The sequence below is a fragment of the Phyllobates terribilis genome, unplaced genomic scaffold (assembly GCF_046119375.1).
Source record: "Phyllobates terribilis strain yellow unplaced genomic scaffold, ASM4611937v1 Scaffold_4__5_contigs__length_816908805, whole genome shotgun sequence".
NCBI lineage: Eukaryota > Metazoa > Chordata > Amphibia > Anura > Dendrobatidae > Phyllobates > Phyllobates terribilis.
In genome coordinates this window covers 216,551,952-216,565,849 of record NW_027362764.1, presented here as the reverse complement: position 1 = coordinate 216,565,849, position 13,898 = coordinate 216,551,952, and the positions used below count along the sequence as shown (strand labels likewise).

Sequence of the window (13,898 nt, the reverse complement as noted above, 5' to 3'; positions counted from 1 at the left end):
TCAACATGTTCAGCCGATCAATTATTGTGCTACTGATTTTTTTTCTATTCTTTTTAAATTATAGTGTATGTTTATTCATAGCATCTCATCAGTTAATGAAAATATAAATTAGTTTTACAAAAAAATAAAACAGCAAAAGCTGAATGAAAATAGCAATTTTTTTTTGCTGATTTTGTATAGAAAGAAACTTACTTTTAGAAGAACTAAAATGTTAAGTATATATTTATTGTCCAGTGTTGTTATCATTACATCTTTTTGTGTATAAATGAAAAAAGAAAAACATAGAAATGAAATAGAAGACCCACTTCTGCTCCTTCTTCTCCAACATGCCCTGGATCTCCTTTTGGTCCAGACAGTCCCTACATAAGTGAAAATTACAGTATGTAGAATATGAGTTCAGATAATAACTGTATTTATTCTTACAGGTATATTATCTAACAATAAAATCCCAAAAGAGGTTCATTGAAATATTTTACCACACAGATTTTGAATAATTTTCCACTTCAGTTCTACCTACTTAAAGAGTAAGATGTATATATAGAAATCCCATGGTGAAGGTCAAAGTTAGGTCAGTTGGGTGACAGAGGTCTCCCCATATGAACACTTAATGTCACCATTGCTGTTCACCTTTGCATATAAGGGGCAAAACTGCTGCGATCAGAGCAAGCTCCAATCACAGCAGTTACTGGCAGGAGTCTGCTGTGTAACACAACCAGCACCCACCTAGTATAGAGTGGGTTCAGCATGAGAGGCTGCACCATGAAAATCCCCCTGACTTCTGCCATATATATGAGTCAGATGTCGGTGGCAGAGAAGGCATGGGGTAGAGTCGTTTAGCATGGACCCAATTTATGGGCCCCATAGTGACCAATTGGCCAACTGCCAATGACAGTACTCAATTGCCATTGACCATGGCCCATGCCAACATTTTTAACATGATCTTGATTTTTCTGAAATATCTTGTGAACTCAAAGGAATATTGAAATAAACCCAAAATAGGCTATGTTGCCAAATCAGGGATTGCTTCAGCCATTTGCAGAATATCATCACTAAATTACAATCAACTAGAGGGCACTGCATAGTTTAAGAAGCACTGCTTTAACATATGGAGATATTGATGAATATTGGGATAATTTAGGATTAGAATCTCCATATTCTGTTTTATTAAAGTTTTTAAAGAAATAATTGCCCAATAACTTGAATGCAACATACTGTATAGCAAATTAAAATCAACAGAATTGAGCACTGGGAAACCAAACTATTTCTGCTGACCATCACAGTTATAGTATGTACACATTTGTAAGAAAATGTATTTCTACAGTTTTTTCCTACACTTCTTCAAAGAGCCATAACTTTTAAAGTTTTCTATCGACATACTCTCGAAGGACAGCCTTTACTTTACCATATACTGTACGGAAAAATGGAAAACAATTCCAAAAGAGGTGAATGGTAAAAAAAAAAAAAAAAACAATTCCAGCATTGTGTTTTAGATTTTGCTCTAATGGTCTTCATTGGGCTGTAAAAATGACATGAAAAAAAAAACTATTCTCCATGTCAGTACAGTTACTGCGATACCAAAGTATAGTTTACTGTATGATTTATTTTCTTTTTTTTCTTGCTTAAAAATATTCTAGACTTTGCTTTAAAAAAAATTTGGCTTATGTTGACATTTTCCAAGACCCAGAACTTTTTTTTCTTTTCGGTGGGGCTGTATGGGTGCTTAGGGAAACTGGGAGGATCCAAAGGTTCATATTTTTTTATTTTTTAATGTTTTTAAAAAATGTTTTTTTTTTTAATGTTTACTATTTTTTTTTCTGGATTTCAACGTTCAATCAATTGATTGCTTGCACTATATACTGCAGTCTTTAGTATTGCAGTATATTATTCTTAATACAGTTTCTTTTAAAGCCCAACCTGTGGCTGGGCTTCACAGGAGTGCCAGCATAGCAATGACGGGGGCCTTCAGCTGACCACTGACTGCCAGAGCAACCCAGCAGCACCCTATGATAATGTCACAGATGCCAGCTGTGTAACAAGCCTGTATCTGCCCTGCATAGAGCTCATTCAGTACTGAATCCCATTTCACACACCCTGGCCAGCTCCATGATAGATCTTTAAGAGGCTAAAATTTCTATATTTTTAATGGAATGTTACAGAACATTCTGTAAGCAGAGCAATAAAGTTATATATATTGTTTACTATTGATGCCTAACTGGCAGCTGAATTCTTCAGCATTCCCAGTTTTCAATATGTATTTCATATATCAATAGTACAAATGAATATAAGAAACTTTATCATTTCTTATTATATAAAAATGCCTTTCTCCTCCTTTAGTGATTATTCATTCTTAATTAACGTATTATATTTAGTGAGTTCAGATTTTCAGCTCACTGTGGAAAAAGATGACAATTGCTGCTCGTAAAAGTCTATGAACTGGGGAGGAGCAGGAGGAGGGAGGATGCGCTACAGGCAAACACAAACATGGTGCAGTAATTTTGCTACATAACAGTTACACTATCACCTGTGCCTTAGTAAGGAAAAACCTTGAAATAAATACTCTATGTATCATTCACTATATCTACACTACTGATAATCTCAACTGTACAATTTTTACTTCCTGACCTAAATTATAATTTACATACGTACTCTTTGGCCTTCATCTCCATGGTGTCCAGGTGGTCCACTTTGTCCAATGCATTTACAGAATACACAACAACATGTCTTCTCGTTAACATGTGACTAATAGAGAAATAAATAGTTATTAATTATTGCTATACAACATAGTCAATTATTTTTAAAGTGCCTGTCCATTATTTAGATATTGCTGTACTTAAATTAAGATAGGTCATCAATATTAGATTGGTGGGGGTCCAGCACCCGGCATCCCCATAATCAGCTGTTTGGAGCTTCGACCACAGCTGGATTTACATAATGTACAGAGCTCCCGTGCACTGTATAGTGGCTGTGCTTACGTGCTGCATCTCAGCTCCTATTGAAGTGAATGGGAGCTAAGCAGTAGTACCCGAAAATGGCCATTACATATGCAGAGCCTTGCTGTTCTGGCTATGTACCCTGTTTACATCCAACCATCTCCAAAGCTTTATCAGTTCATTAGTGGGTGTGACGGGTGTTGGATTCTAAGGATAGTCCATCAATATCTAAACAACCTGTTTGAAAAAGAACTCCCACAAAACTTTTTATTGTCTAAACCTGTGTAAATGTACAGTACAGACCAAAAGTTTGGACACACCTTCTCATTTAAGGATTTTTCTGTATTTTCTTGACTATGAAAATTTTATATTCACACTGAAGGCATCAAAACTATGAATTAACACATGTGGAATTATATACTTAACAAAAAAGTGTGAAACAACTGAAAATATGTCTTATATTCTAGGTTCTTCAAAGTAGCCACCTTTTGCTTTGATGACTGCTTTGCACACTTTTGGCATTCTTTTGATGAGCTTCAAGAGGTAGTCACCGGAAATGGTCTTCCAACAATCTTGAAGGAGTTCCTAGAGATGCTTAGCACTTGTTGGCCCTTTTGCCTTCACTCTGCGGTCCAGCTCACCCAAAACCATCTCGATTGGGTTCAGGTCTGGTGACTGTGGAGGCCAGGTCATCTGGCGTAGCACCCCATCACTCTCCCTCTTGGTCAAATAGCCCTTACACAGCCTGGAGGTGTGTTTGGGGTCATTGTCCTGTTGAAAAATAAATGATGGTCCAACTAAACGAAAACCGGATGGAATAGCATGCCGCTGCAAGATGCTGTGGTAGCCATGCTGGTTCAGTATGCCTTCAATTTTGAATATATCCCCAACAGTGTCACCAGCAAAGCACCCCCACACCATCACACCTCCTCCTCCATGCTTCACGGTAGGAACCAGGCATGTAGAGTCCATTTGTTCACCTTTTCTGCGTCGCACAAAGACACGGTGGTTGGAACCAAAGATCTCAAATTTGGACTCATCAGACCAAAGCACAGATTTCCACTGGTCTAATGTCCATTCCTTGTGTTTTTAGCCCAAACAAGTCTCTTCTGCTTGTTGCCTGTCCTTAGCAGTGGTTTCCTAGCAGCTATTTTACCATGAAGGCCTGCTGCACAAAGTCTCCTCTTAACAGTTGTTGAAGAGATGTGTCTGCTGCTAGAACTCTGTGTGGCATTGACCTGGTCTCTAATCTGAGCTGCTGTTAACCTGCGATTTCTGAGGCTGGTGACTCGGATAAACTTATCCTCAGAAGCAGAGATGACTCTTGGTCTTCTTTTCCTGGGGCAGTCCTCATGTGAGCCAGTTTCTTTGTAGCGCTAGATGGTTTTTGCAACTGCACTTGGGGACACTTTCAAAATTTTCCCAATTTTTCGGACTGACTGACCTTTATTTCTTAAAGTAATGATGGCCACTCAATTTTCTTTACTTAGCTGCTTTTTTCTTGCCATAATACAAATTCTAACAGTCTATTCAGTAGGACTACCAGCTGTGTATCCACCAGACTTCTGCACAACACAACTGATGGTCCCAACCCCATTTATAGGGAAGGAAATCTCACTTATTAAACCTGAGAGGGCACACCTGTGAAGTGAAAACCATTTCCGGTGACTACCTCTTGAAGCTCATTAAGAGAACGCCAAGAGTGTGCAAAGCAGTCATCAAAGCAAAAGGTGGCTACTTTGAAGAACCTAAAATATAAGACATATTTTCATCTGTTTTACACTTTTTTGTTAAGTATATAATTCCACATGTGTTAATTCATAGTTTTGATGCCTTCAGTGTGAATGTACAATTTTCATAGTCATGAAAATACAGAAAAATCTTTAAATGAGAAGGTGTGTCCAAACTTTTGGTCTGTACTGTATATGTAATGTAGTCTAAGTGTGGTATTTTAATAGTCACCAATCAGCTTCCCTGGTTCTCTACTCCTGTCCTCTTCTGAGTCACATTTGACCTCTAGATCGCAGATCAATGTGGTTTATGTGTGATCCAAAAGTCCGTTTTTCAAATATAAGTCTATGGAGCGTTAGAACATAGATTTACATTGTAAAAGCAACTTCCGGTTCACATATAGACCCCAGTGGGATGCTGCAAGTTGGAATAGAAGTTTCGCAACCCAGAAGAGGACCGATGCAGAATCCCGGGGAAGGTAGCTATTACACTTACTGTACACTACATTTTCACAGGTTTAAGCAATAAAATGTTCAGTGGGAGTGCTTCTTTAAGTATAATTAATACACTCCACAACATTGAAACTGCAAAACCAAGAAAGAAAAGCCTCAGGCTACCTTCACACAATGCGTATTTTTGCGCGCTTTTTTGTGCGCACTTTTTCAAAATACGCAATGTGCCTTGTGTCTGCCGGCAAAGTGAATGGGAAATTCACTTTGCCGTTCAGACACTGTGTAATTTTACGCAGCGCGAAAGCGCAGCTGCGTAAAGAATTGACATGTCAATTCTTTACGCACTGCGGCCTGCGCTTTCTCCCATATTGTGCCCATTAAAAGAGATGGAATTACGCAGCAGTGTTCGCACACTGCGTAATTCCAGCGCTTTTTTACGGAGGTGCAGGAGAAATGAAGAATGTGACGTCACACGGGGGCAGCCCTAGAGAAAACAGGAACTGGAAATCCCACTTCATAGTACTTTATAGTAGCACTTCAGCTACTATAATGAGCCCCAGCCGATGTCTGTTCCGCTTGCTGAAGCGTCTTTGACTCAAGGCCATTGCAGCTGCCAGATTAGCCATGCTGTACACTCCAGTGTATAATCTCTTCTCAGTAGAGAAGACAGGAAATGACATCAATGACACTTTTTTTTTCTCTTTTTTTTTTTCAACAAACTTTGTCTGTCTTTGTAGTGTACACTGCAGAAAAAAAACGCATGCTTAAAAAAAACACAGCAAAAAACGCAGTGTGTGAATGGAGGTGTTTTTTTTACCTGCGTAAAAAAATGCAGGTAAAAACTGCAGGAAAATACCCGCGCGTAAAAAAAAGCAGCAAATACGCAGTGTGTGAACGTAGCCTCAAAGTTATGCATATAAAGGAAGTAGCAGATGTCGCTAAGATCTGCAAATGATCATGATGATTTTCAAGCACCTAGCTCCAGTCTGTGGCATGTGAGAGGGACATAAAGGCCCAATTGAAAACAATTTATCTTAGCTTTTTGAAACCTCAAAAATCGTATCACGTTTTGTTGGATGTCTCCTGTTCACACAAATGCGAATTAGGCTAAAAGAATGGCGCGTAGTGATTCATTTTGAACTACAAGTGAAATATGGACATCATATACTGAGCTTAAGACAACAGTCTTTGCACAAACCAACATAAGGTGTTTGCCAAACATTCGGCTATGGGCCAGACGTCAAACTACTGGTGTCCATTTACCTCACACCTCAGCTCTTAAAGGCTATCATGGTGCAGAACAAGACAGCAATGGAGGCTGGAATTGAGGTCAATCCTCTTCAGTGATGAACACTGCTTTTGTCTTGGGTGAAAGCCAGAGTTTGGTCTGGAAACTACATGGGCAATGCCATAAAGAGGCCTTCATGAGGAAATGTACCAGCCCTGTGATTATAATGTGGGGTAGTGTGGGGTGGCATAATGTACAGTATCTGGATCCTTCTAGTCTACATATCAAATGCTCTAACAGCTTGGCATTACATTGATTTGGTCGTGGAACCAGTGATATGGTTATTTGTACAATATTCCAGTAGCCGGTTTGCTATGCAATACCAGGCAACATGTTACTTGTGCTACTTTGAGCAGCCTGCTTGGATTAAATGAGCTTCCATGGCCGGCAGCGTTTGCAGTCTTCTATCGAGCACATATGGGAAGTCATTTGTCTACATCCCAGCAGCGGATCTTGATGATTTATGTGTCCAAGAGCATTCAGTATGGCAGAACATTCCCCAGACAGCCATTAGTAACATCATTGATAGTGTGTCAAGGCTTCTAAGTGCATGTATTTCTGGGCATACTTGATACTGAAAAAATTTAGATATTGCGAAAATTTTGTTTCCATTTTTTTTGTATATAATTGACATATAATTGACATGTCTATTGATCCTGTGATTTCCATAATCTCACCACTTTTCTTTCTTGGTGTTGCAATTTCAATGTTGAGGAGTGAATGTAATTCATATGTAAAATTATTTATATACCTCTTTGAATCTATCTATCTATCTATCTATCTATCTATCTATCTATCTATCTATCTATCTATCTATCTATCTATCTAACTATCTATCTATCTATCTATCTATCTATCTATCTATCTATCTAGCAATGTTACTGTGGAATTGAGGCACTAAGAGTTGAAGTTGATTAATTATAACAGAATTGAACAAGGATGACATAAACTCACCGTTTGTCTAGCTAGTCTAACTCCAATATCTGGCATTCCAATATGCATCTGATAGCTGTATTCAAAACCTCTGCCAAATTCTATATATTTGATAATATCATATCCTGTTGCTCCTTCCAAAGCGACAGTTACTAATGCAGTTAGCCCTAAAATACATAAAGTTGGGAATATCACATAATTGCAAAAAATGCAACATGTTTACATTACTGTAATTTTATCACTAGGTTTGGACAGAGCTTTTCAAAAACCTTTTGGGAATAAAAATGAAAAATAAACAACTCAAAAGATTAGGAATATCAATAATAAATACAAAGAAAATAGAAGACTGGGAAGTTAGTGGTTATTATGGAACAGTGAGTGTTTCTGTTTCTTTATAGTAGCAATACATGGTCAGAGCCACATCTGCCATGAAGAAAGATGATTATGCCACCTTAGGCAACAGTTTGTTGTATTTCTGCATCTGCATCTTGGGTGCACCTCGTCGCTGGTCATTACATTTATGTAATTCCCCATTGCTGGGTATTCATAGTTGGGCCCTGGTCCTGCTCAATCCTTATTCACATTGAGGTCATTTTTGACATATAGTAAGGTATTAATACTAGAGGTTAGGACCATCCTGTTTTGGGTACATCTTGACGCTGGTGGGATGGCTTTTACACTTTTTTTTAATCAAAAACAGTGTTTACTAAGTACCCTCTGTTATTTATATGTGTAAAAGGAAGTGTCCCAGGTTATACTTATATATAGTACCCCCATGTCGCCCCATGTTTCCCTCATATGAATGTCAGCCTTATAATAATGTCCCATGCATATGCCCCTGATATAATATGCCCAGGACAAAAAAGTCTGGGCATATCAAAAGAGGTGGACATCTGTCCATCTTATTATCTGTGGCTATATGCTGACATGGTTAATTACCATGTCAGTAGATAGTCACCACACTGCTAGGACAAAGAGGATCAATGAGATCCTTTGTCCTGGAGCAGACACTGCCTGCAAGGGTCTGAGCACCAGCACTGATATAATCATATCTGTGTGGGTGATCTGCACTTCAAAGTGCCCTGCCGACAGGATGCGCACAGATGCCTGCAGGGATGCGTGTGCCCAGAGATGTGCTGGGCTCTCACACCCTGCATGCACACCTTCAGGAGGCAGATGGGGGCGTGGCCTAATGGGAGCATGCCCCGCCTGATTTAAATATCCAGCGGCGGCAGCGCTCGCGCTCTTCTTCTTTTGCTGCCACCTGCCCACTTTTCTTGCTCCCCTCTGTGTCCCCTCTCCTGCCCCACGTGTCCTGTCTGCCCCTCTGTGTCCTCCTGCTCGTTAGGCCAGCTTCCCTGCCTGCCCAGCCGCTGTTCCTCCCTCTCCAGCCTCACATGACCTCCTGCAACTCCTGAGCTGCTCCCTGCACTGTCTCTCTGCCCTCTACTCTGCAGACCAACCAGCAGCATTTGTGTGCAGCAGCCAGCAACTGACCCCTCACAGCGTCACACTCTGCTGCTCTGCTTCTACTCCCCTTCATCTCTCTACCTCTCAGCCCCCAGACTTATCTGTTCTATCCTCCTCTACTCCCTTGTGCTCCATAAGAACTACAGCAGCTCCACTGTTAACCCTTTGAACCCCCCTTTCTGCCTCTCTTGATTCAGCAGCACATCTGCAGCCAAGGCATCTTCAAGTGGCTAAGTATCACTGCTTGTAACCTCTTTTCCTCCATAGGGATAGTATAGTGATAGGCGGGTGGGCTGTAATTAATGTATGTATGTTTTTAGGTAAGTGGGTGGGAAGTATAACTAGGTTATTGTGGGGTTAATTGTATATCCGTATTATTATTGTTATATTCAGTGTTAGTGTGGTAATAAATAGAATTAACTGTAGACTTATGTAATAAATATATTTTATTGATAACACGTTTTTTGTCTCAATAAGTCGCCGTTTAGTATAGTGTATACTAAAGGAATCGGAGTAGTAACAGGCGAGGTATTAGTAGAATATTGATTATTGATAGTCAAGCCTGACATGAATAATTAATATACGGAATACCGTCCTGTAACATTTTGGCGAGCCAGCCCCAACTGTTGTGATTTTGTTTTTCATGTTTTGCTCTGTGATTATCTGTGGTCACTATCCGTGAGTTGATCAGGCCGGAGAGACGTGGACAGAGGTAGCATTGATACACGGTGAAGTGTTGTGCTATTCTGTGCGTTCGGTGCCCTGGTAGTTCATACGAGTGACAGCTCTTCAGCCTGAGTGATACACGATACAAAATCCACAACAGAAGAACCTTTATCTGATTTTTAACATTTTTGTGATTCCTTTACACGCTCCCTACAACGCGCACGGTTACTGGAAGTCCATCGCGTCACATCGTTGGAGGACCATCAACGTTCGGGTTCAGCTAAGGAGTCCAGCTGGTCAGGAGGTACACAACTTCCTCTACCAGTAGTACCACAGCATCTGCAGGCAGAGCTGACGAGACTAAACCATCAATTGTTTGGACACCTTGGCCGAGATAAGCTACTGTCCCTCCTAAGGGACAAACTATACTGGTGTACAATGTCTAAAACGGTAGAGGAAGTCACCCAACAATGCCTAGTATGTGCTCAGGTTAACTGAAGGGCACCAGCCCTGAAGCCAGTGCTACAGCGAGTTCTGCCAGCAGAGGGTCCATGGTCCGCAATCCAGATCGATTACATCGGACCATTACCAACAGGAAGTCGTAACTGCCGTTACGCACTGGTGGTGGTGGATTTCTTCTCCAAATGGATAGAAGCCATCCCCACGGTCAATGATTCGGCTACCACTACTGCCCGTGTTCTCTGGGAACAGGTTCTGTCATGATGGGGTATCTCCAGTGTGATAGAATCAGACAGAGAGACACATTTCACGGGTAGGGTCATGAAAGCTCTTGGCAGACTACTGTACATAAAGCAGAGGTTTCATGTCCCTTACCACCCTCAGTCAGCGGGCATTGTGGAACGAATGAACCGCACCCTCAAAACACGGCTTTCTAAAGCACTGTTGGAAAAGGGTTCCTCATGGGTAACGTCCCTTCCAGCAGTGCTGGTGGATATCCGAGCAACAGAGGCGACCAGTATCGGTATCACTCCATTCGAGCTGATGACTGGACGCAAAATGCCTCTGTGTCTACCAAATGAGTCCCAAATATCGGAACCAATGAAGAATGCCATTGCTAGGGACATGTTTCTCCAACAGGTTCAAGAGAACCTGAAGGAGTTACTGCCTCATGCAGCTTTACGGTTGCATAGACTGTACCTACAGAGGGAGACACCTATGCCCTCTGCAGGGAAAAAGGTAATGGTGAAAATCTTCAGCCGATCTGGTCCATGGGATGCTAATTGGGAAGGACCTTACCTGACACAATGCTGAAAGTACAGAGGCTGCTGACATCTAAAAACAGTTCCCGTAGACGACAGGAAAGTTTTTGGATCCACATCGACCAAGCAAAGGCCACCCGAGCCTCCCCAACTCAATAATAGTTTAACAAATAGAGTTGGGTCGGGAGGGGGAGGATGGTAGGTCGAAGGTGGATCTCTAAAGTTTTTATCAATCAAAACCATACATATAACACCATATGCTATCAACAGATCATTGCATGGCGGTCCACCTCAAAATTGAATAACCACAGGAATAGGGACCACCTGAGCAGGGTACCTCTCCAGGTTGTGATGCTAGTGGTAAGCATGATTGTGGCAGGCTCAGCCTCTTCAGGGAAGGATCGGGAATCTAATAATGGTTTGTCACTTGGAGGGCCAGGTCTCATAATGGTAGAGTGCTTAGAAGGTAGAATCCTAGAACCATACAGTAATTTTACCTTCACACCTGGACAATGGTATTTGTATGGGTTCCAGAGAGAAGGTTTTGCCAAAAGTGTCACACAGCATTACACCCCTGTAGAGAATGTGTCTGCCATACAACATGACTTGCACGCCCTCTGTCTCAAGGATTTCCGACATTTTCAGGACTCAGACTCAGCACCCATCAAGTCTTTAAGATGGGTATCTAGGGAGCCCCACTTGCACCCATACAAGCAAGTGGAAGCCAACACCACCACAGTGTTGTGTACGAGAGCAGGAGTTCTGAGTCCTGAAGATGTCACTGGAGCAGAGTATAGTGGATGGTATATTCTCCAGGCTACCTTCACTAGGGAGGATAGTCAAGGCGGTTTGAGGGTGAGGACGTATTTTGACAGACCCATACCAGTAAAAGGCACTCTTAAGGCATATTGTATGTTGAGGGATTCCCAGGTGATTATCACCAGGGAATCCAAGTATGTCCAAGGACATGTATCTACGGACTATCTAAAGACCAGTGTATTGATGTTGAAGTTAAACTATAGCAACTCTGATCAGGCCATTTGGAAAGATCAGAGTGGTCCTGTGAAACTGGAGGGCTTGTACCGAGCCACAGTTTTAAAGGTACGGACCGATGCCGAGGATCTGAGGTATACTCAGGTAGAGGGTTCCCCATCCATACGGTCTTTCATGATCACGATCATGAGAGACAAATGTGTACCGGAGGTGACAGGATACTATTTTGTTACCTATGCCCACTGGGAACCGGATACACAGATGGTGACGCTAGATACTAATCCTTGGAAGTGGGACTTAGTAAGCAATGGGGTAGATATCCCAACGGTGGATGGATGGATGGATGGATGGAACTCCTATGACTGAGGAATACCGGAGCTGATACGTGTCTTCCAATTGGAAAGACCCCAGAGGCAGGGACATTAACTTTGACATAAATATAGATGGTCGGTTTAAGTGGCCTTTTTGTGAGGTGGTAGATGAAGGGTGCTGGTCTTTTACACAGTGGGTCTATCTGTCCAAATCCAAACCTATCGGGAACCTAGCATTACAGGCTGTAGATAGTGACTAGAGATGAGCGTTGTTCTACTCGAACTGTTCGCCAATCTCAAATTCGAGCTGTTTTGGGCGGTGTTCGAGCCGGTCGGCGAACACGAACAATTTGAGAAAAATTCGGCTGTTCGAGGTTATGTTCGATAACTGTTCGTGCACCAAAATCATAACTGGATTTTTTCTCAGTAATGATGAAAATTAATGTTAATACGCAGTTTGAGTGTACAGCGGGGCGGGGGGAGGGGCAGGGGATGGATCTCTGCAGGAACAATGAAGATCTCCATTTTTTTTTCTCTTTCCCGCATTTGCAGTGGGGAGGTGCAATCTGTCAGCCTATCAGCAGCGCACACACGGAGCGAAGTGCTTTTTTTCACACAAGCAAGGGCATGTGTGATTGGCAGTGTATGTCACATGTCCTTGCCCTATAAGACCAAGCCATTTTCCCCGTCGCCACCATTTTCTCACTGCTGCAGCAGCGTGTTAGACGGCACCGCTGTTGCTGTGTGCGCTATACCTTGTTAATTTCAAGCCAATTTTCGCACAAATATACAGATCGCTTGGGAGTAGGGAATAGTTGTGATTGCAGTCCTTTTAAGGACTAGGTTACAGCATTTCCTACGACTTTTATCAAGCAGGTCTGTGCTCTTAAATAGATAGATTGTGGGAGTAAAGACTAATTGTAATTGGAGTCCTTTTCAGGACTAGGTTACATCAGTTCCTATCAGTTTTTGCCAGGCAGGTCTGTGCCAGTGCTGTGCAAGTTTTTTTCACAGCATTTGGCTGAATCTAGCAAAGCTAATCCTTTTTGGCCTATTGCAGAGTGTGTTAGTTAGTGGAGTAGCCTATCTGTGTTGCAAGATATACCACCTGTGTATAGAATACCAATTTTTTTACTGCACCTAGTGAAGTAAAATCTTTTGGGCATAGCATCATTCTATTAGTCCATCTATACTGACCTCCATCAGGTTGCAAACTGAATATAATTTTTTTCTGCATCTAGCTCTGAAAAAATATTTGGGCTTCTAGCAGTGTGTGGGACTTGGTCTATTAGTCCATCTATACTGACCTCCATCAGGTTGCAAATTAAAAATAATTTTTTTCTTCATTTAGCTCTGAAAAAATATTTGGGCTTCTAGCAGTGTGTGGGACTTGTTCTATTAGTCCTTCTATACTGACCTCCAGCAGGTTGCAAATTGAATATAATTTTTTTCTGCATCTAGCTCTGAAAAAATATTTGGGCTTCTAGCGGTGTGTGGGACTTGGTCTATTAGTCCATCTATACTGACCTCCATCAGGTTGCAAATTAAAAATAATTTTTTTCTGCATCTAGCTCTGAAAAAATATTTGGGCTTCTAGCAATGTGTGGGACTTGGTCTATTAGTCCATCTATACTGACCTCCATCAGGTTGCAAATTAAAAATAATTTTTTTCTGCATCTAGCTCTGAAAAAATATTTGGGCTTCTAGCAGTGTGTGGGACTTGGTCTATTAGTCCATCTATACTGACCTCCAGCAGGTTGCAAATTAAAAATAATTTTTTTCTGCATCTAGCTCTGAAAAAATATTTGGGCTTCTAGCAGTGTGTGGGACTTGGTCTATTAGTCCATCTATACTGATCTCCATCAGGTTGCAAATTAAAAATAATTTTTTTCTGCATCTAGCTC

The 13,898-nt window shown here is 41.3% G+C and overlaps 1 protein-coding gene across 1 annotated transcript in view; it reads right to left on the bottom strand.

The window, feature by feature from the left end:
* LOC141265247 (collagen alpha-6(VI) chain-like) overlaps positions 1–13,898 on the bottom strand; it is a 394,142-nt gene that overhangs the window by 161,017 nt on the left and 219,227 nt on the right. The window contains exons 14-16 of the mRNA XM_073678075.1: positions 7,356–7,501; positions 2,647–2,739; positions 306–359 (exon numbers count right to left, since the gene is read on the bottom strand). Of these exons, the coding sequence (XP_073534176.1) occupies positions 306–359; positions 2,647–2,739; positions 7,356–7,501 (293 nt within the window). The remainder of the gene's footprint in view (positions 1–305; positions 360–2,646; positions 2,740–7,355; positions 7,502–13,898) is intronic.